Source organism: Netta rufina (assembly GCF_964035555.1).
Source record: "Netta rufina genome assembly, chromosome: 16".
NCBI classification, from domain to species: domain Eukaryota; kingdom Metazoa; phylum Chordata; class Aves; order Anseriformes; family Anatidae; genus Netta; species Netta rufina.
In genome coordinates, this window is record NC_140140.1 from 15,184,774 (window position 1) to 15,205,329 (window position 20,556).

General features: G+C 45.5%; 1 protein-coding gene across 2 annotated transcripts in view; it reads right to left on the bottom strand.

Annotated features, from left to right (window-relative positions):
* Positions 1-20,556, bottom strand: part of DNAJC5 (DnaJ heat shock protein family (Hsp40) member C5) — a 30,844-nt gene that overhangs the window by 9,356 nt on the left and 932 nt on the right. Inside the window, exons 1-3 of one of the 2 annotated variants that reach the window (XM_084296772.1) lie at positions 17,739-17,868; positions 5,860-5,927; positions 2,129-2,264 (exon numbers count right to left, since the gene is read on the bottom strand). In XM_084296772.1, the coding sequence (XP_084152898.1) occupies positions 2,129-2,235 (107 nt within the window). In that variant the 5' untranslated portion in view covers positions 2,236-2,264; positions 5,860-5,927; positions 17,739-17,868. Of the gene's footprint in view, positions 1-2,128; positions 2,265-5,859; positions 5,928-17,738; positions 17,869-20,556 lie in introns of those variants that run through there. The other variant, XM_084296771.1, reaches the window with a different exon arrangement.

Sequence of the window (20,556 nt, forward strand, 5' to 3'; positions counted from 1 at the left end):
GACTGCTGGATTGAATCCTCAGAAATCCACTGGAAAAATTCAGCACAATGAAGAAAAGAAGAAAGCACTCCCTTCTACCCCTCAGCCCCAGCAATTTCCACCAGTAGGTTTTCATGCTGCTGAAGCAAAAACCAAGCTAACAGAAGAAAGAGACACCGCATGTTTATGATACAGTATCAAAGAGTAAATATAAGCAAGCTGCCACAACTTATCTACAGCGGTGGAACACAAAAATAGAACAGACAATCACTTGTGGTTAATTCACCAGTTCCTGTGCAGGTACAAAATACATTTCAGTTCAAGTCTTGCTAGAACAGAACTGGCTTTCGAGTTTCGAAATATCAGGAAATTTTAACGTACCTCCCCATATCATCTGAGATCTTACAACTAAATGATAGCGGTTTACAGCACCCAGAGGTCACAAAGGATAGCACAAAAATCCAAAAGTTTAAGGACTGATGAATTTGCAAGTTCAGACACGGCCCAAGCAGTGAAAGAAATCAGTACTGGCCAAACACCTCTTTAACGAACGCAGAAAAAACACTGCTTGGCCATTTGAGCCATTTGTGCTCCAAAGCAGAAAATGATTTGGAATTCTATGCTCACCACCACCAAAAAGGCACTTGTCCTTTTGTAGAAAATGACCACAAGTTGTTATTTAACAAACACAAAGAAACCTGCAGACATTTACCCATGACAACTTTGAAGCTGGGCAATATTCAGATAAAATATTTGTGCAAGAACAGGTCTGGATGCACATACACAACAGAGTTCAAATAACAGATCAAGTGTGCACTTGAAGCATTTTTATACTGTGATGATGTTGTGTGGGAAGGTAACATCCAGGGCTGCCAGTAATGCCATAGGCTCAGCGAGGACTGAAGCAATCACAGTTTTTACAATTAGAGGGAAGTTATGTAAACTTAAAGAGGACTCCACTGCTATCAGGTTGCAACAGGTAAATATTTTTCATTTCCCATGTGCACACAGATTCCGTAGCCCACAGGCCAGCAAAGGACATCCCAGATCAAATGGAACGAAAACGAGGTGGCCAGTAAAAGAGCAGAGGCAACAAGATAAGGTGACATTTCAGATACACATTAAGCAGCTACATTCCCCCTTGGATCCAGTCGAGTCCTTCCTCCAAAGGAAAAAAAGTTTGCAGTTTTTACTCCCATGAGTGAAGTCATTTTCTGGTCACCGAGGCTAGGGGATTACTGCCTCAAACTTCCAGTTAGAAGATTTTAGAAAGCCATAGCTAATTCTGGATAGTCTGTCTGCCTAATTTATTGATGGATTTCACTCTGTAAGCGCTATCAGTATTAAAAAGTGACTTGGAAAGGGAAAAAGGGTTTGGTAAATGTTGAAAACTAGAAGAAAACTTAGGTATTCTCAAGTAAAGATTTCTACTGACCCCTAGTGTAATGTTACACACATTGCCACTTGTCAAATAACACAACCGTACGTAGCTCATGCTTAAGGTAAAAAAAAGCACTTGCATATAAACAAGTCTGGGGAGAACATGGGAAGACAGGATGGTTACAGGACTTTAAGTTTTTACTCGGTCAATGTGAAGCCACTTCACATGTCCAACTTTAAGAAAAGAGGTAAAAAAAATCCAATTTTAAAACTAACTCCACATAAAGTCAGAAATTTTGCATGTAATTTTAGAAAGAATTGTCAGTCTCCATCCTTGTTTACATCTTCAGTCTGCACCTCACAGTGTCAGAACTAGAAATGATGGGTAAAGGTGCAGGACTGCCCAGCTGTGTTCTCTAAGCCAGGCACAAAGCTACAGAACGTAAATGAGGAGTTCAACTCTGATCCCAGCCTTAAAACCTGGTTCAACTTTCAGATAAAGAACTTGCAGAATGATACTGCACATTTGAGAATTTAACTTGCTATAAAGAATATTTAAGGATCTAACAAGTCTTGCACACAAAGTCTAGGCACGGTTTTCACACAATTTTTAAAAGAAACCACGTGTTTTCACCTGGTGTCCTTGCAAATTTTTCTTGCAAACGTTTTAAATAAACCAATTTAAGCCTATACATAAATACCACATCGGTTGAACACTTAAAAAGCTATTTGTGGTATCAGGCAACAGGTGTAAGACTCAAACCTTTACCTGTATGACTTTTTAATATCATCAGAAGTAGCATTCTTGTCCAGTCCTAGCACATGGTATAACGATTCTCCAGAGGTAGACAGCGAACGTTGCCTCTGGTCTGCCATCTTAACTAGCCTGAACAGAGGAGTGGTCCCTGGAAAAAAAAATAAAAATTAAGAAATGCTTAAACTAAAAAGAAGACAGACCTTATTACAGAAATCAGCCTTGAAAAGAGAGGCTTCAGGGTATGAGAACTGCACGTGAAAATTCACCTTGTAGGTTTTAAGGGGCGTTGAAGAGAAAAAGCTCTTAATATATGTGGAAGTTAAAAAGTTTCAAAAAACCCAACAGTGAATTATCAGTGAAAACTGCTACACCTTCAACACAGCAGCAGGTCCTACAGAATCACCGGTGTATGTTCTCAATTCCACTCTTTAAAAAAATAAAATAAAAACCGACAGCTGAAGCGTAGCTACAGGTATGTCCCACATTCACATCCCTAATGCTGTTCATCTTCTTTGTCCTAATGTTATTTATTCATGACAACAGCTAGAAAAATAACTGGACAACAGCAAGGCTGCTGTCACGCTGAGGCTGCCTTTTCGCACCACAGGTGTTTGGGGTAAGCACAAAGCTCTGTGTCCATCTCCCCCCTAAGAACCAAAATCTGTGAATCAACCATTTAACTTGTCTTCTAGATAAATCACACTACTGGAAAGCGACAGCCTCCTGCTCTAAATTCAGATGTGCAGACCTCGGAGGCCTCCCCGGCGACACGGCGCAGACAGATATGGATACGCCCTCTAACATCCTTAGGAGATTAGCATCTGCCGTTCTTTAGCTGCAGAACTGCAGCGAGGATGAGCATCGAAGAGAAGACTATTGGCTATTTTTGGATTATGTCATTACAGCTAGCCCACACCAGATTATGTAGACTTTGAAAAAGATATTTAAAGCACCAGACTTTTCAAATTTAACCCTTTGTCTAATATAACAAAGTTAATAACTTCAGCTTTTTTAAATGCTACCTAAAAGAAATACTCCAAGATCTGTCACTGCTTGGTTCTTGATTCTCAGAGCCTACCTGGTAACTACTCTGCTGTGTTCGGCCTCCCCAGCTTGAAATTAGTTTAATGCTGATAACTGGGTCTGGTTTTGGTAACTGGAGTGCAGCTGCTGAACTAGTAAACTCTCATCTAATTTCCTTCAAGAAATCATTGGCAGCTCTGGTAAGTTTAATTAAATGCTACCTAATAAAGAAGAGGTGAATTAATAATGATGATGATGATAACAGTAGTAAGAATAGCAGCAGCTCTAAATTCATAGGCCAAGAATCCAAAATACACTCCAAGTCGGGAAGGAGGATACGTGTGGAGGAAGAAAAAAATCTTGTTGTTGTTGTTGTTGTTTTTTTTAAAAAAAAAAAAAAAGATAGTGATAAGCTACTGAGCTGTTTCCACAGGACAGGAAAAATATCAAGGAGAGGAAAACCATCAAGAACCACCCCGTCCAAGAGCACAGGAGACAAAACACCCTCCAGGGTGGGATTTCCACGCCTGCCACCACCAGCCTGTCCCCCCAGCAGTCCCGCTACGGAGGTCAAAGACTGGTGATCCTGACGTGGATCCGGTAATCTAGCTAATCACACAGGCTGCCCCAATGGCTGCGCAGGCTCCTGTGCTCCATTCTCATCCACCAAGCACCACCTCTTCCTCACGGCCTTCCTGGGAAATTCTCTTGCACTTTCTATCACACCCACGGGCTGTGAGCAGCATCCAGCCCATGGGATGCTCTTCTCTGGCACTCCACTACCTGCGTTTAGCAGTCTGTAGCTCCATTTAGGCAAAATGAGCTCCTTTCCAAATCAATCCAACACGCCTCTGGCACACAGATGCTGCAGATCACAGGTACACACCATGTTCTGCTTAATAAAATCTCTACTGTTAAATGAGGGCCAATTGGCTTAGTAGAAATAAATTCAATTTGATGCAGGCTGTGGCTATCAGTCTGCAGGCTGCTTGTCAAGAATAAAGACAGTTATAGGAATAAAATTTCATGCTGCTACAATTTTTTAATCATTTTCATCTGAAAAGTTCAGGGTAGGGGGGTGCTTGCATTTACTTTTCAATACTGGAACGAAGAGGACATGGAGGCATCGGCAGAAGAACGGAGGCCGAGGTGGTAACAGGAATTCACCTGGGAAACTTGTTATTTAAAGGATCAGCACAGCCTTATGACTACGAAAGCAACCTTTGGCTTTTCAAATACGGAACAGAATTACAAATCCAATAAAGGCGCGAGTTATTTAAGTTTACAGGACTTCATAAAGCAGGATATTGCCTACCCTCCTGTTTTTACAAGTGGCTCTAACTCACAGCACAGCTCTGTTTTTAAAGAAGTGTTGTACCCAGCAGTAACAAGGCATCTGCGAGCAGGATTCCCTGAAGAGGTTTCGCTCAGAAGGTCCTGAAGAAAGGTAATCCCCCGGATTAAACAGCACAGTTTTTAACCAGCTGTGTGCCAGACTGTCCCGCATTAGTCAGCTTTAATAGAACATGCAACTGTTCTCAGCGTGGCCAGATAAGTGTAATCGGCACCAGCTTAACAAAAAGAATTAGATTAAACCTGGACAGTTACAGGAAAACTGTGTATAAATATTTTACACACATCAATGGTAAATTGGGCCTTAGAAAGACTGATTTTCTTTTTAACTTCTCAAAAGAATCTTATCGAGCTTCATGAAATTGTTGATATGTTTCTTTCTGCCAGGTTTGCTGCTTCTTAGACCCTTTTATAACCTGAATTTAACCCATCAAAATGGCAGATTACAATTAAAACAAAGAAAAAAGGATAGTTCCCTGCTATTTTTTTGGGGGCATCCCAATGAGTATCAGCACCAAGGATGACAGCAGATAATGCTGTTAGAAGCAAGGAGGGCTGAAACTTCTCCCTTTTAAACCTTATCCCAGCCAAACCTGGCCCGGCCACTCCTGCCCCTTCAGCCTGAGACCTCCCAAGCTAACAGCTTGCTGCTGGCAGGAGGGGCCCTGCCTCCTTCTCTCCCAGCCCCAGCCATGAATTTCCACCACTCCTCCAGCCCCAGCTCTGGCAAGCAGCAGATCCTGCAGCAAGAAGGTGAACTGGAAGGGGGCAGGGAGCGGGGCATCAACTTTTCCAAGACACCAAGCTTATTTGTGTGGTAGGAAGGAGTGGGGAGGTTACAGAAGTCACATCTCTGCTGGAAAGAACCACAACCTGGAGCAATACAGTGATGGAGGGCTAATTTGACAGAGGGTAAGCATTATTTCAGTGCCATCAGCATCCACGAGCTGCCTAACAACAGCAGCTTTCCACTTCACTCCAAGGCTGGGGCATTAAATATTTAGTCGTTAACAAACCTTTGGAAACTATAGCACCAAGCTGCCTAAAATATCCCTTTCCACATTTCTAATTCTTTTTTTTTTTTTGTTTTTCCATGTAAGCCACAAAGGCACAGCTGCTCACTCAGAATTCCTCACTGGGAGAAAGGCTTGGGGAAAGGCTGCTGAAGGAGCTGCGGATGCTCAGCACCACCGACAAGTCTGGGAGGGGCAGGGGAAACCGAATAACTTTCAGAACACTACCAGAGAAGAACATTAGGTAAAATATGAGAAAATGAAATGCAAAGCCATGCTGGAAGTGCAGGGCAGGAACCGAAGAGACAGGCTCTTCCCACACAGCTGCAGGAAACCACAAAAGCCAGCACTCACCTGGAATCTCGTTGGACTATTCTGAGGTAAGCGGGAACTGCTCGCAGGCACCTCCAGAACCGAATCTCCTAAAGACAGAACAAAAGCAAGTTCAGTTTTTCAATGACTTACGTTGAGGACTCATTGCCAAGTTGTCATCCCAATATTTTGTCGGAACAATCCTTTGCAACGTGCTAAAAGTGAGAAGGAAGTGAAATAAAGAAGTTAACCATTATCTAACTATGCAGAATTTTCACTTGAAGTAGATAAATATTGGAGCTGCCGGGAAGGCAGAGGCACACTGCAGCCAGGACACAGTCACCACGCATACACCTTCCTACCACGTGGTCAGCTGGCATCAAGGAACTTATTTTGAAGGCTGCATCTCAGTATTTCCAGCATGCTTTCACTCACACACTGCCTTGCTGTCAATGTCCAAAATAAAACATGAGTATTTTTATTGCCCCAAATATCTTACGCTACAGGAAATCTCCACACTGTAAAATATTATCTTCAGAAATGATTAGGTCAAATGAAGTTAGAAATACTTGAATCTGTACTTTAAAGGGCTCTGGGCTTCTATCTGTAACTTCAGCCTCTTCTCCCAAACCTCCTACACGGAGACAAACACGTAACCAAAATAAGATGCCAGGCACACAGATAGCTCTGGGCACACACAAACCACTTATCAGTAAGACTTCAGGCTTTTTCTTCTTAGGCATTTGTGAAAGATCTGGACTTTCAACAAAGGAAGTGTGTTTTTTAAGTCCTGAGAACCTGTAATGTTGTTAGAGAGAGACTGCTAAAGAAGCTTAGCTAGCAGGAGGACCACAGGAGCAGCAGGCACGCAGCCTCTCCTGCCTCCCTCGCCAGGGAGGCGAAGTTACCCACGGCACTGCAACTCCTGCACAGCACAGAGGGTTTAGCAGCGTTCACATCCCACATGCCTTCCTGACCAACATATATATTTATTTTTATTTTCAGTGGAAGAACAGCACTGCCTGTACTGCACCTTTCTTCACAGGTAGTAACAGCACTGCCTCTCTGATGACCAAGACATGTAAGGAGACAGCAGCTGCACTCTGCAAATTTCAACGTCATTTTGCACAACATCCATACTGCTCCATGTGCTTCCACTGCACAGCAGCATCAGCTCAATTTGCCAGGGCAAATTTCCATCAAGAAAACCTCACTTTTATCCCAAAGGATGGTTCTTGAGCCCTTAATAATATGCTTGAACTTCTGGTTAGCCCTGAAGCGGTTGGGCAGTTGGACATGATGGTCTTTGAAGGCCCCTTCCAAACTATTCTAATTCCCATTCCTGTGCTCTGAAGCAGATTGCAGAGGGAAGAAACAAGCCTTGCTTCAGCATACAAGGAGGGAGAGAACCTGAAGTGATGCAGCAACAGAGAATACTTCTTCTGTCGGTCAAGACAAAGTCACACGGGCTGCTGCGGACTGTGAAAACAAGAGAACATGAACAGAAGGACCTTCAAAAAGCTAGATGGTGCTGCAGAAAACCTTAAGGAAAAGCCATCACTGCAATAAATCGGAATTTATTTCTGATTAAGCAGGTACAGAACAAACCTAGCCCACGCCAGGAGTCACAAAGCCACTTCTGATTAGATCAGAGCACAGTCAACTTCATCTCCTCCTTCCTGCTGCCGCCAGCGGGGCACCAGCCGCAGGGCGCCCCGGGCTCTCCTGCACCACAGCCAGCAGCTCCTCGGCTCCACATCACACCCTGCCTGGAGCTACCCCCGGGTATCAGAACAGAAACAAAGGGAGAGAAAACAAAAGGACAAAAATCTGCAAAGAAAATGGAATTGTTTAAAAAAAAAATAAATCAAGATTAATGGATGTTACCTGGTTCCAAACTCAGCAGTATTAAAACCACGGCAAGAAGCTTTGTAGCACAAATGAAGAAACACGCTCGGGATGTTTGCCTGCTCTTTCAACTACTTTGCTCATGCCAACACCAGTTCTTCTAACTTCACTTGTCCTTGAACCAAAAACTGGTAAAATGTAATTGCAGAAAGCTGTAAATGGACCTTTCTGACTTTAATCCTGAAGAGCACGTTGACTCCAGAGAGTTTTAACATGTAAATACCCAGGTAAGGCTGACCTAAGAGCCACGGAATTAATTCCAAATGCACGCATCTTTCTCCCACAAAGAGCCCCAATTTATCTCCATTTGGAACAAAAGATGGGTCTCCAGCAGTGAAAGTTTTCATAAAATCTCCACTGAATCCTCTAAAGTAGAAGTGGGTTAAAAAACAGTTTTTAAAATAAATGAAGTCCCAGGCAACCCAACTTCCCTGTTGACTCAGGCCTAGCCTGAGGTAAGGCCCATCATCACGGACTGAGGCTGCACTGAAACTTGGAGCAAACTTAACTACAGCACCGCGAGTGTTGTTGCTCTAATAAGCTTAGCAGATTAAAATGCAGCCATTTAAGTCTGATTGACCAACCTGTTATAAAAACTTGTGACCTTGGACCTTATACTAGAGTAAGATTCAAACCTACCAAGGAATGGTTTCTGTATCATGAAAAAAAATAACTATTAGATTTACATTTTCTGTCCTCCTCAGCTAGAAGAATTATTCTTTAAAACCTTGTTTTAGGATAGATTCCCTGCTTAGGATTTCATTTCTCCTACTTAATCCTTCAGCAAAATTAAATTATTGCTTATGGCATTACAGTAGTTTATGGGGCAGAGTGCAAATGTCACAAATTAGATATGGCTACCAAAAAAACTACATTTGCTTACTCGGCTACCTAAAAATTTAAGAAAAAACAGCAGTTGTGTTGCTTGCCTCGTTATTACTCCTAAATGTTTCTCCATGACCATCTACGCGGTGTTTGGATCACTGACCACTCATAGCATGTGGGTGCACTAAAACCAACCAGGGAAAACATTCAGTGCTGCGGGTGAGTGATGCTGATGTCACTTACTTCTTCTAAAAAAGGAGATCTTGCACTTTTTTAAAAGCATTTGACGAGGTGCAGCTCCTTCCACGCTAGCTGAGTTGAATAAACTATCATTAAAAGTCCTATTGCTACGAACTACACCAATGGAGTAAAGCATTAAGCTTCAAATACAGAAGTGTTAGAAGAAACACATGGGTTTATTCGCGTAAAAATACAGCTCACACTGCTAAGCAACACGACTGAAGGTGTTGTATTAAAACAAATAAAATATATTTGTAACAAATAAAATATATATAAAAAATATTGGGGCAGAAGCTCAGCAAAGTGGATCAGGCTGGCAAAACGAGCCCACCAAACCCTCTGCAGGCTGCTCCAAGCACCTTGCTGCTTTTTGGGGTCAGGCCAAGCTGTGTGTAGCTGCAGACAAGCCGTGCAGGAAAGCCAAGCAGCTCCAGGTGGGTGAGGGAAGCCCGGCTGCCCAGCAGCACCTTCTTGCAGCACAGGCAGTTTTTGGCAAGCCAAAAAAAAAAAGGAACAAGGAAAGGTTACGCAGTACATCTCAGAAAAGCCACGTAAGCAGTCCAAGACACAAAAAAACGACGCCGTGACATTCCCAAACACGAACCCATCTTTCAAGTTACAAATTGTCCACCGAAGGGAAAGAGATTTATTAGAAATTAATTTGCAAGGGCAGGGCCAGATGAACCCGTGCGCATCTACAGCGGCAAGAGAGGGAGAAAAAAAAATCCATCTGTCTTCTTTTGCTACCAGCCAGGGAGGCAGACTAAAAGGTAAGTTCTTCCCCCACATCAGGACAGGAATATATGAGCATGGTTTTACACAGTGCAAATGGTAGACCTGAATTATTTCACAACTAATTGATTACTGCAATTGTCTGTCATTAAATAAACTCTTGGCCATTTTAATCATGAAGTTTTTGTTACTGACTTAATAGTTTAACGCATAAAAAAGCAAAACCCACCAGGCTGTACCAGCTACAGAAGGTAATTTGCACAAGTTCAACCTGGTCTAAAATAAAATGATCGAGTCAAACGTTTTGTTTTGAAAACCTTTACCTCTGTTTTCAGGTCATTAATCTCTGCCATTCAGCTGTCTGTTAATTATCTCTTCCCCAGGCCAGCACACAGATCTCCCTCTTCAAAAGTCAGGAATAAAAACGCAAAAGAAGCAGAACACCAGCAGAATTTAGAGAGCCAAACTCCCAGACACAGCCACCCTCCAAGCCACACATGTCAGGAAAAAGAAAAGGCTGAAGTGCCTTTGTCTGACACCAGGAACCAACGTAACTGGCTCTGTTAAGCCACGTCCTCTCTTCCTACTTCACAGGTACTAAAAATCTACAAAATTTCACCGTTTCTTCCCTTAACTGATCAAGACAGAAAAGAAGCAGCTTCTCTTCTCTGACGTACTTTTACCTCTGGTATCCGATCAGGTCTCCCCAGCCTAAGACGAGCAGCGCTTGTATCCTTCAGCTGTGAAGACTTCCACTCCAAAGATTTGGCCTTTTGCACAGTTTAAAAATTAAGCATCTCTAAAAATCCCTTCTTCTCCTACTTACTCAACTGCATTTCCCCGGTTTTTGTGGAGCGGGGAGGAGACTTCACTATTTCATCATTTCACTTCCTCACAGAAACTGCCAGAGAAAAGAACATTTTAATTTCCTCCCGTACAAAACAGAAACCCCAAGCCTCTCGCAGGCATTCAAAGGCTTCTTTATCAGACCAGAAAGAAACAAAGGCCAAAAAAAAAAAAAAAAGCACAACAGGTTTGTTTTCTTTTCAGACAAGATCAGATACCAAGGAGGTATGTATGGAAACAACAGCAAACCACCAGGCTGTTTTTCCCTTCCTATTTGCCAGGTTGTACCCACACAAGAAGTGAAGTCCCTAGGAAGAAGTGGGCCCTAAGTAGGTGGGAGAAACCCCTCCAAACCCTGGTGCCAGGCTGCTGTGAGGGGGAACAGGCATGAGCAGAGCACCTCCAGGCCCAGGTAAGGATCCATTAGGACTGAGAGAACCTGAACCGACCAGCACAGTTTATACAACTCAGACTGCAGTTTTCTACAGCTTCCTAAAAGTACTTTGGGGCTGATGACACACATTTAGTGCCTAGCAATTAAAAACAGATTTCACAGCACGGAATAAAGTCTCTGTGAATGATTTCCTAATGTAACTCTATTCTTACTACACACCAACACGTGAACCAGCACACAATCCCCGTGGTCAAGCAGTCTGCCCTGCGATGTGCTCCGGACCCAGGACCTCGTTCGTTGTCTCTGCTGGGCTCATTTGGCTGGAAACATCCAAAATAAAGCCCAGGGGTTGGTCCAGAGTGGTTTCCATTTGAGCTGCCGTTTTCTCACAGGAGATAAACCCCTTGGTATTTTCTAATTACACAGCGTGGTCTCACCAACCCAGGATTTGTGTTATCCCCCCCTCAGGATCACGAAGCGTACCGATAGTTATTCCCACTCTTCTCTCTCCCTGCACACATCTAACCCGCGAGCCGTGTGGTGAAGTTGGTCTTCAGTTCCACCACTCACTCTGGCACCACTATTTCCTGGCTATTTAGGCAAAAAGCAAGCCGGTAATTTAGAAATCACACGGTAACGGAACGGTGCTGATTTTCCCACTCCTCACCGGTGATTAACAACAAGACACAGCGGGAGTTTGAGACGTGGACTTGGTTTGCAAACCTGGCACTTAGGGAAAAAAGCGCCTTGCAGACTGCCTGTAACTGAGTTATTCCAACGCATATGTATTTTGTAAGATGAGTTTTCAGGCTGCAGTCACACTTCAGAGGCATCAGGACAAAATCACGGCTATTACACTACCTCATAATTTAATCGCTGCCATTCCTAGTAAATACGGCTTTTAGTTTTGCTGTAAAGCATGGAATTATCACATTTAGGCTTTTTTTTCCACCCAAACAGCTGAGAACGAAGCCAGGAAACCCTATGGCTTTTGTGACTGCTGTTTTCATTCCTCCCTCTGATCCTACCTGACACCGGAGTTAAACAGCTCGTCGCTCTGCCCGCACCCGTGGTGTGATGCTAAACCACCGGTATCCTCACGCTCTTTCCAGGTCTGGCAGTACCTCCTCCTGAACACCCCAAAAGGAGCAGAATTTGTTGCAAAATACCACCGTTTCCTTACTTAGGGTTACTTTTAAGCAAGTTTAGCTATCTCTACATTTAAGCAGCTTCATAACGGCAAGGAAGGAAGAGTGGAAGCCATCGCTGAAAGATAATTTTTAACACACAAGAGGCTTTGTGCTGAAGATGTCAACAAGAAGTCACGGGAAGAAACGTGGTTTTAAGATAAGATGCAAGAAACCGGGCTCTGAAGTTGCACCTGAGAGGACAGCTACAGGAGACGCTGGGTTTTCATCCTGCGAGGTATCTCATCCAACACGTCCCGTTTCAGGGCTGGAACCAAAAAATGAAGTCACGGGGATCGTTGTTCCTGTTACCCCGTTGTCTGAACCACTCAGGGAAATGACGACGTGCTTGGGAAGTTCCAGCCACGCAGCTCCCAACAGCTTCTGATTAATTCAGCCTGTCTGGTTTTCCTAAGCTAATTGTGAATAGCAAACGTTGTGGCAAAGCAATTTTTGTAAGGGCCAGAAGGATGAATTAAGTGAGCACGGAAATCAGGAACTTGGTAAGGAAAGAAAAAAAAAAGACGGAGGGAGAGAGTCATTAACAAAGAGCAATATTCTCATTATCATCCAGGCCAAGTATTTCTGTTCAACATGCATTTATTTTGCTCAGTGTTCAAAATGGTCTATTTACAGCTAAGTGTGGTATTTCCTTATACGCTGTGATTCCTGGCACTAACTTCAGGGCCTCCAAGAAGAACCACCAGCCTGTTTGTCCACCCAAACCCCTGCGATAAGGAAAGAAGCTTTCTGAAGAGCAGACGTGGTTCATTGCCTGGTTTTCTTCCCCCGCTCAGCCCAGTAACTGGAGGCACACACTGTAGTTGCCCTTGGTGGAGAAACAGCTTCGCCGTGTGACTGCTGGAGTTGGGTGGTTATCACGTGGAAAGCAGTCCTAAAGCTCACAAAGAACAGGAACTCAGAACGAACCTGGAACTTGAATCAACTCAACGTTTTCAGTAGTCACTGAATTGGGTTTTTCGACTCCACGTAGAGCAGAAAATATCACCAAACATCACTGGTTACAGCCTGTGAGAAACCGGTCACCTCGGCTGTAACCGAGGTATCAAAGGCTGCCCTTCCCTCCCCAGCAACGAGCAGAACAGGAGAGGCCAAACAGGGCAAGAAGGAAAAGAAACCCCAAAGGAGGAAAAGAAACAGACAGCTGCCCCACCGGCATCCCTGAGCAGTGAGATCCCCCCTGAAATGCAGCACGTTGAGGCGAGGTGAGCCCGCGCACGGGTGCTTGCTGCGACCTGGCGCTGTGTCAGGACAGCACCAGCCCCTGCTGGACCCAAACCAGAGCAAAACTGAAAAAACGTAGTTTCAATTCCCAGCACAAGACAGCAGCTGGTTTCACAAGGACCCCGCGTGCCCTTCCCAAGCACGTGAACACGCCGTGAATTTATTTCACGCCCCTTCTGCCCGCTGCTCCCGCAGCCATCACGTGCCGGAGACGCCCAGCGCGACCCGATCGAGATCTCCACCACATCCCATTCTGCTTCTTGCATTTATCAGCAGCAAGAACACCAACTTCCACGCTGCCCTCGTGACTTCAGAGAAGCAAGATTAAGACGTTTCTTAGCGTGTTTGTTAAATCCTCTAACCGCCTGCCAAGCAAGAATAGGTGAAACCTGAAATTAGAAATATCTCAGGCGGTGCAGCCTGGCCTTGGTGGAATGGATTTCCCACACCGGGCACGTTTTGGATGACTGCAGCCATCTGTGGAGGAATGGTTAAGTGAAATAGGACACGTGGATGTTGGGCAGTTAAGAGGCAATGGGCTAGTGAAGTACCGTACTCAACTCACATGAGTCTGGCACGTACACAGCTGGCTGAGAGCCAATCAGGCTCAAGGACACGATGCCCTTGAGCGATGGGGACAGTCCCTAAGGCGGGACGGTGGCTAAAAGAAGGAGGAACTACCTGAAAAGAGCGGGAAATGTTAGCCAATCCTGAGCTTAGTTTTTGCAATATGTATGAGTTGATTATGTTCAAACTAGATAAAAGGCGACTGAGCTATCCATTAAAGTTGAAGTTCACTGTTCACTCATACTGAGCGTCTGTGTCTTCCTTCCGTCGACAACAAATTGGCGCCCGAACAGGGACCAGTCTGAACGGGATTTGGACACTGCTGGCAGTGATCCTGGGCCACGTGTTCGACGGAATAAGGGAGGAACTGGTCCTGCAACGCAGCCCAGGAGGTGGAAGGGACAAGAATCCCTGCACCCGCGTCGGGAAGGTGAAAGGGACGTGGAGTCCCCGCACCCGGGAGAGGATCCCGACGGTCACGCGTCGCCAAGGTCTGAAAGGTGAAAGGGACAGGAGTCCCCGCACCCGCAGCTCAGAAGGTGGAAGGGAGTCCCCGCACTCGGGATGAGCCTATAAAGGGTCCCGCCGGAAAAGCGCCGCCGAGGTCTTTGGAAAGGCTGTAACTGTATATATAAAGGTATGAAAAACAAGCGGCGTATAATTTGCTCAGATGCTTTTTAGAAAAGCGGAGTATTTTAGATATAGATTGTAGAAAAAGATTTGCCAGGGTTATTAGCATATGCAGTAGCGCAGGGTTGTTTTACAAATCCTGATACAGTTTTTTGAACAAACAGAGTGGCGTAAATTTGGAGATAAATTGTTTGGTGATGTTATTAATGATATTAAGTCTGCTAAAAAATTTATTGAAGCCTTGGAGAACAGTCACTAGCGCTTTAGCTACACATCAGGCTGAGCAGAGAGTCGCTGTTGCCGCTACAGAGCGACTGGGATTGCCGGGAAGTGCTGGAGCTGGGCATTGCCCACTGCCGCCTTCAGAGAGAATGATAACGCTGCCTTGGGGCTACGGGGCAATGGGAGCCTCCCCACCCCCCTCAGTCACCGCCACGAGCAGCGCTGCACTTGGAGTTCACCGTGTGGCGAGTCGGCACAGAGCAGAGGGACGGACATCAGGACCCTGCAGCCTGTCTGACGTAACCATGGAAGCAGCGGCGGCTGTGCTGCTTCTCTCTGGCATGTTTTTGATCTGTGGAGACCGTGCATGGCAAGGAGTACCAGCCAATGCTTTTGGAGGACCGTGTTACCTAGGGCGACTCACACTTTTCACTCCAGATTTACACTCGTGGCAGAACTCGACAAGGAGCAGAAGAATTAAACGAGAACTAAAAACTTTGGGTTCTGACTGTAATGATGATGTAGAATTGTGGGGTCCAGCAGAAAGATTCTTTGCTTCTTTGGTGCCTGGTGTGGGAACTGCACACGCTTTGACTAACATTAATAAGCTTGCTTGTTGGGCTGTTAAACAATCAAATGTAACAACACAAGTTCTTTCTGAAATGTCACAATATATGGAGAGTCTAAGACATGCTGTATTGCAAAATAGGGCCGCTATTGATTTCTTACTGCTGGCTCAGGGACATGGGTGTGAAGATGTAGAAGGAATGTGTTGCTTTTATCTTTCCGACCATGGTTAGTCAATTCACGACCAGTTGAAATGGTTAAGGGATCATATGCAAAAAATTGTAGTACAAGATAGTTGGTTTGAAGGTTGGCTTAAATCTGTTTTTGGGAACATGGGTGGATGGGTTTTGTTAGTTAAAGAGGGACTTCGCTTTCTACTTATAATTATATTGATTATAGTTGCTGCACGTATAATCTTTAACTGCCTAACTAAGAAACTAGAGCAACTCACAGAGAAGGTATTTGTAGCGCAAAATAAAAACGGGGGAATTGTGGAGGAATGGTTAAGTGAAATAGGACACGTGGATGTTGGGCAGTTAAGAGGCAATGGGCTAGTGAAGTACCGTACTCAACTCACATGAGTCTGGCACGTACACAGCTGGCTGAGAGCCAATCAGGCTCAAGGACACGATGCCCTTGAGCGATGGGGACAGTCCCTAAGGCGGGACGGTGGCTAAAAGAAGGAGGAACTACCTGAAAAGAGCGGGAAATGTTAGCCAATCCTGAGCTTAGTTTTTGCAATATGTATGAGTTGATTATGTTCAAACTAGATAAAAGGCGACTGAGCTATCCATTAAAGTTGAAGTTCACTGTTCACTCATATTGAGCGTCTGTGTCTTCCTTCCGTCGACAACAGCCATCCATGATCATCACAAGTGACCGCCAGCAAAGCAGCTGGAGGGAGGCCTCTGAAGTCCCCCTTCTCCCGACGTGCAGCTTTAAACCTCCTTATGTTTCTCCAGGAAGCGTTCCTAAATCCCCACGCTGTGAAAAGCAGATTCCTAAGGAAATCTCTTTAATGTCTGGCCCAGCCTAGGCCAAAGCCCACATGTGTCTTACACGCCCCGTGCTGGAATTGTGGCACAAAAACTGCAAAATATTTCCGAGCATAAATAAGATCGCTAAGATATTGCCATCGCAGGAACAGAAAATCCTGGTAAGACGTAAAATAAGCAATGACAGATGGAAAGAAATAGAATATTTTCCTTTGAAATACAGCCAGAAATGTAAAGGCTTAAAAGGAGAAAAGCAAGCAGACACGTGCAGGTTTCTTCTTTTTGCAACTTCCTATTTGGCTCCTGTAACATCAGTAAACTCTGGGCTTTTTCTACCCTCATGGCAATGTGTTACCATCCTATAGGTCCTACACGTTCCCCTTTCCTATCCTGGCCCTATTTCTGGCCACAAACGTGCCAGAACATCAGCACTACAAGGTAATGCAGCTTCATCGAGAACTTGTGTTGTCATCACAACCAATTTGAGGAGGTGACAAAAGGGAAGGGGACAGCTAATTTCAATTGACCTGGGCCGAGAAGCCTGGCGCTGCTCGCATGGGTACCGCCGTGCCGCTGCACCTTCAGGTCTCGAGGAAAACCTGCAGCTTGAAGGAAAACGCACTGAATTTTAATGCTGCCCTTACAACACGCTGGCATTCAAAGTGGTTCGGCATCTCCAAAGAAGGCGGAGAAGGATTTTAAACAGGCACGTTTTAGTGCAATGCAGATAGAAGTTCGGTGCAGTTAGGAGAAGTCGCCAGGACACAAGAAATCTGAGCAGATCCTACAGCAGACCTGTTCACCCCAGCCCAACAAAATCCTACAGAGCATCAGTCCACTAAAACCCCGCTACCTAACATCAGGAATCATTATTTAGCTCCTGCACGCAGAGAAGAAAATCGTTACTCTTTTTGGTAGCTATTATCACTGTATTAAAATATTTCAGCAATGTTTTGAAGAATTTACCTTCTGGAATGTAATTCTTTGCTATCAGCTTACACCATCTGCAGTAGGAAACGGAGTGCTGCTGAGCTAAACCGTGCACTTTCTACTGAAAACAGATGAAGCCCAGTTGTGAAGATAAGGGTCCAGCTGAACTTCCGAGCTAATCTTAAAATATACCACTACTCAAATTCCTGCCTTTCAACAACAAACCCAGTCGCTGGTCAGCAGACCAGCAGCAGCCAAGGCAGTACCAAAATCCTCCCCAAAACACATGAAAATAACAGCCAGAATTCCCATGCAGCTCCTCAGCAACTGTGAGCATCAGCAACCTGCTGACAACCACACACCAACAGCACTTCCCCACTTCCTTTCCTCTTCAAGCCTTTTCTTTTGCAAACATCCAGCCACCAAACCTTTCTGAAATCGGAGAAGAGCTCTGCTGGCCAGCACAGGCAGAGAGTTAAACACGCAAAGCATTTACACGGATGCTCCTAAACCAATATTGCTTAATTCACCTGATTTGAATTACTGGAGAACAAGGAAAATATTTTTCCTGTGTTAAAATAAAGAATTGCTCCGTTCTGCTCTGGTCCTCAGCGTTCGGCACGCCCCTCGTACCTCCACCCAGACTTTGCCACGACCCCTCTGTGTCCTGCAGTCGCACAACTACTTCCCGGGGCTGCCGAGCTGTCCGCTGCCGTGCTCCGCGCCGTCTGCTCCCAGGTTAGGGGTCCCATCCCAGAGCTGAGGCCACCTGCCGAACAGAACGCAAACCCGGCTCTGAAAATGCCTCTTCCTCGGGTGAGGCTTCCCAGGAATGGGCGGCCCCGCTCCCGAGCTGCCCAAACACACCACAAACATTTTGATCTGGATGCCAATATTAAAGAGATTTAAATAAGAGCAAACACCAGGAAACTGAGGGAAGCAGAGCATTCATCGCAGGGTGGTTACGGTATCGTTGCTGCACGTTAAAGCATTCACGTGGACAGAAGGGGTTTGCAGAAGCACCTGCCATTCTCAAATCATGCCCTCCTTCCCAGAGAGGACACCTGGGCAACTGAATTCATAAATTAAAATAAGAAAAAGCCACATCAGCACCTCTTACATCTGACCTAAAGCAGGATGTATGTAACGCGATGAGGCTTCCATTCACATTCACCACCCAAATGCCTGAACACCGATCATTTCTTGAAGCTCACGAAGAAGAAATACGATGACAAATGACAACCACCACCTAAGACCTCAACTTGCGAGCCCAGTCACAATGTTCAGACCCAACCTGCGTCCCACCAGGCCCCCACACCACATTCTGCAGCCACTCCGTCCTTCCAAAGCATCCAGCCTCACTACTGCCACGATGGGCGCCTGCCCTCGGCCCCATAGAAAAACCTGCCTGTGGAGCAGAGAAATTTCCCCTGCTGCTCTGATCAGCTGCAGAGCCAGCGTTTGCAGGCTCCAACCACCTCGGGCAGCTTTGCAACTGACGTTACCGACGGCTGTGCCACCTCGACCACAAACCATGCTGCCTTGTTCACGCCGTGCTAGAGAAGGAGGCTCGCCAGCTGATCAGCAGGCAGGGTTCTTGGCTTTTAGGGCAGCCCGAAAGGTGTTGGTGCTTGTGGGGAGTAATTAACGCAGACGCAAAGGCTACGTGGAGACAAAACATACTACAAAGACGCTGCTTTTCGCAGCCGTTCCCTGATAAAGGCTGGTTAAATATAGCAGCAGCCGCCCCGTCAAGTTAGGAAACCACCCCTTGGGTTTTAGCGCTGCTTCGGACCCGCAGTTCATCAGTGCAACACCACAGAAATTTGGGTGGAAAAAGGACGGACTTGCAGCACCTCCCTTTCATTTCAACGTCATGGACAATCCCCAAGACCAAGTAACGGATGGAGGGAAGAAACATTTATTCATGCTTGCAAACAGCTGTGAGTCAAAGCCTCACCTCCACGCTGGGGGTTGGCCACACCGCAGGCTGCTCAGCCAACAGCAGGACACGTTTCTCTAAGTCCTCAGAGCACCACGAGCAAACCGCAGAAAGCTGCTCAATAAAATTAAACTTCTTTGCATTCTGTACTCTGTCGAAATCAATCTCTTTCACTCCAGCTTCTGTCGCCCCTCTTTTCTCCCTCCCAAAGCAGAGGGTACTTAAATTAGAACTAATTCATTAATGCAAATTAATTTGGTGCCTATTTCTCGGAATCTCTTAGATTAGGACCCCACCAGTTTCTACCAAAGGTAAACAAAACAGTAAACAGCCCAAAACCAACAGACACCTCAAAACTTCAAAAAAACCTCTAATAAAATTGTTGTAACTGTAATAATTTCCATTTAAATGCAGCTGTCACTACATAAGAACCTAAATAGGTACAATCCTGATGGGATTCAGAAGGAAAATCAAGACCTTCTGGGCTGTGTTCACATCTGGCTCCTGGTGAGAGCTTCACTTGCCCAAGGAAGCGGGTGAACCACCACCGGGTGAACGTGGCCTGCAAGTTTTTGCCTCAGCAGCAGCAAACCCATGTGGTATTTAAACACAGACACAGCGTTTTTATTTCCTAAAGATAAACCAGCACAGGAACACTTGACAGACATTAGCTGGGAGAATTATTTTATACCGCTGCGTGATCACGGACCCGATGTACGCAGTTTTCTTGAGCTTTACCGCATGAGAACGGCTGTTAAGCACAGACAGCTCTACAGCAACGTCTCTCGGCACGCATTACCCCAAAATTAACACCTCCACAAAAACAAACCTTAAAAAAAAAAAGGGATAACACCGGCTAGCTTTCCCTTCGCAGGCACGGAGGGTTTCCACCTTGCTCTCCAAGGCGGGGACGGCTCCCCCAGCAGCAAAGCCCACGGCAGCGAGGTGTCGATGAAGCAGGAGGGCAGGAGCGCGGCGTTATCAGCGACCCCACCGTGGCTGCTCCATCCCGGTGCGTTCGGCACCACCAGGATTTCCTGCCTGGAATTCTTAATGCGAGAGCCACGGAACACCGCGCAAATAATTAGAATAATGCTGCCTTCGCAAGTTTCTGGTTTTAAAGCTGGATTTGCTTGCCGGTAATACGCCGTGCTTAACGAGCGGCGTAATCTGAGCAGTTACGAATCATTTTTAAAAAAAAAAAAAATTAAGCAGAACAACGGAAGGAAGGGGAAGCAAAAAGCCTCCGAGATCCCTCCAGCGAAAGCCAGTCATGGTGAATCACAGTCCCCACGGCGCACAAACGGCTTTCATTTAGGATTCACCTTTCCAGGGCCTGTGCTTTTGTCTCTTTCTCAATCTTTACAGCCCCGAGCCGGAGGATCCAAGCTCCTAAAACGCTGTGGGGCGGTGGAGGAATGCGCATGTGGGCGGCAGATGAGGAGGAGGAGGAGGAGGAAGAGGAGAAAGAGGAGGAAGGGGTTCCCACCCCCCCAAGCAGGAGCTTCC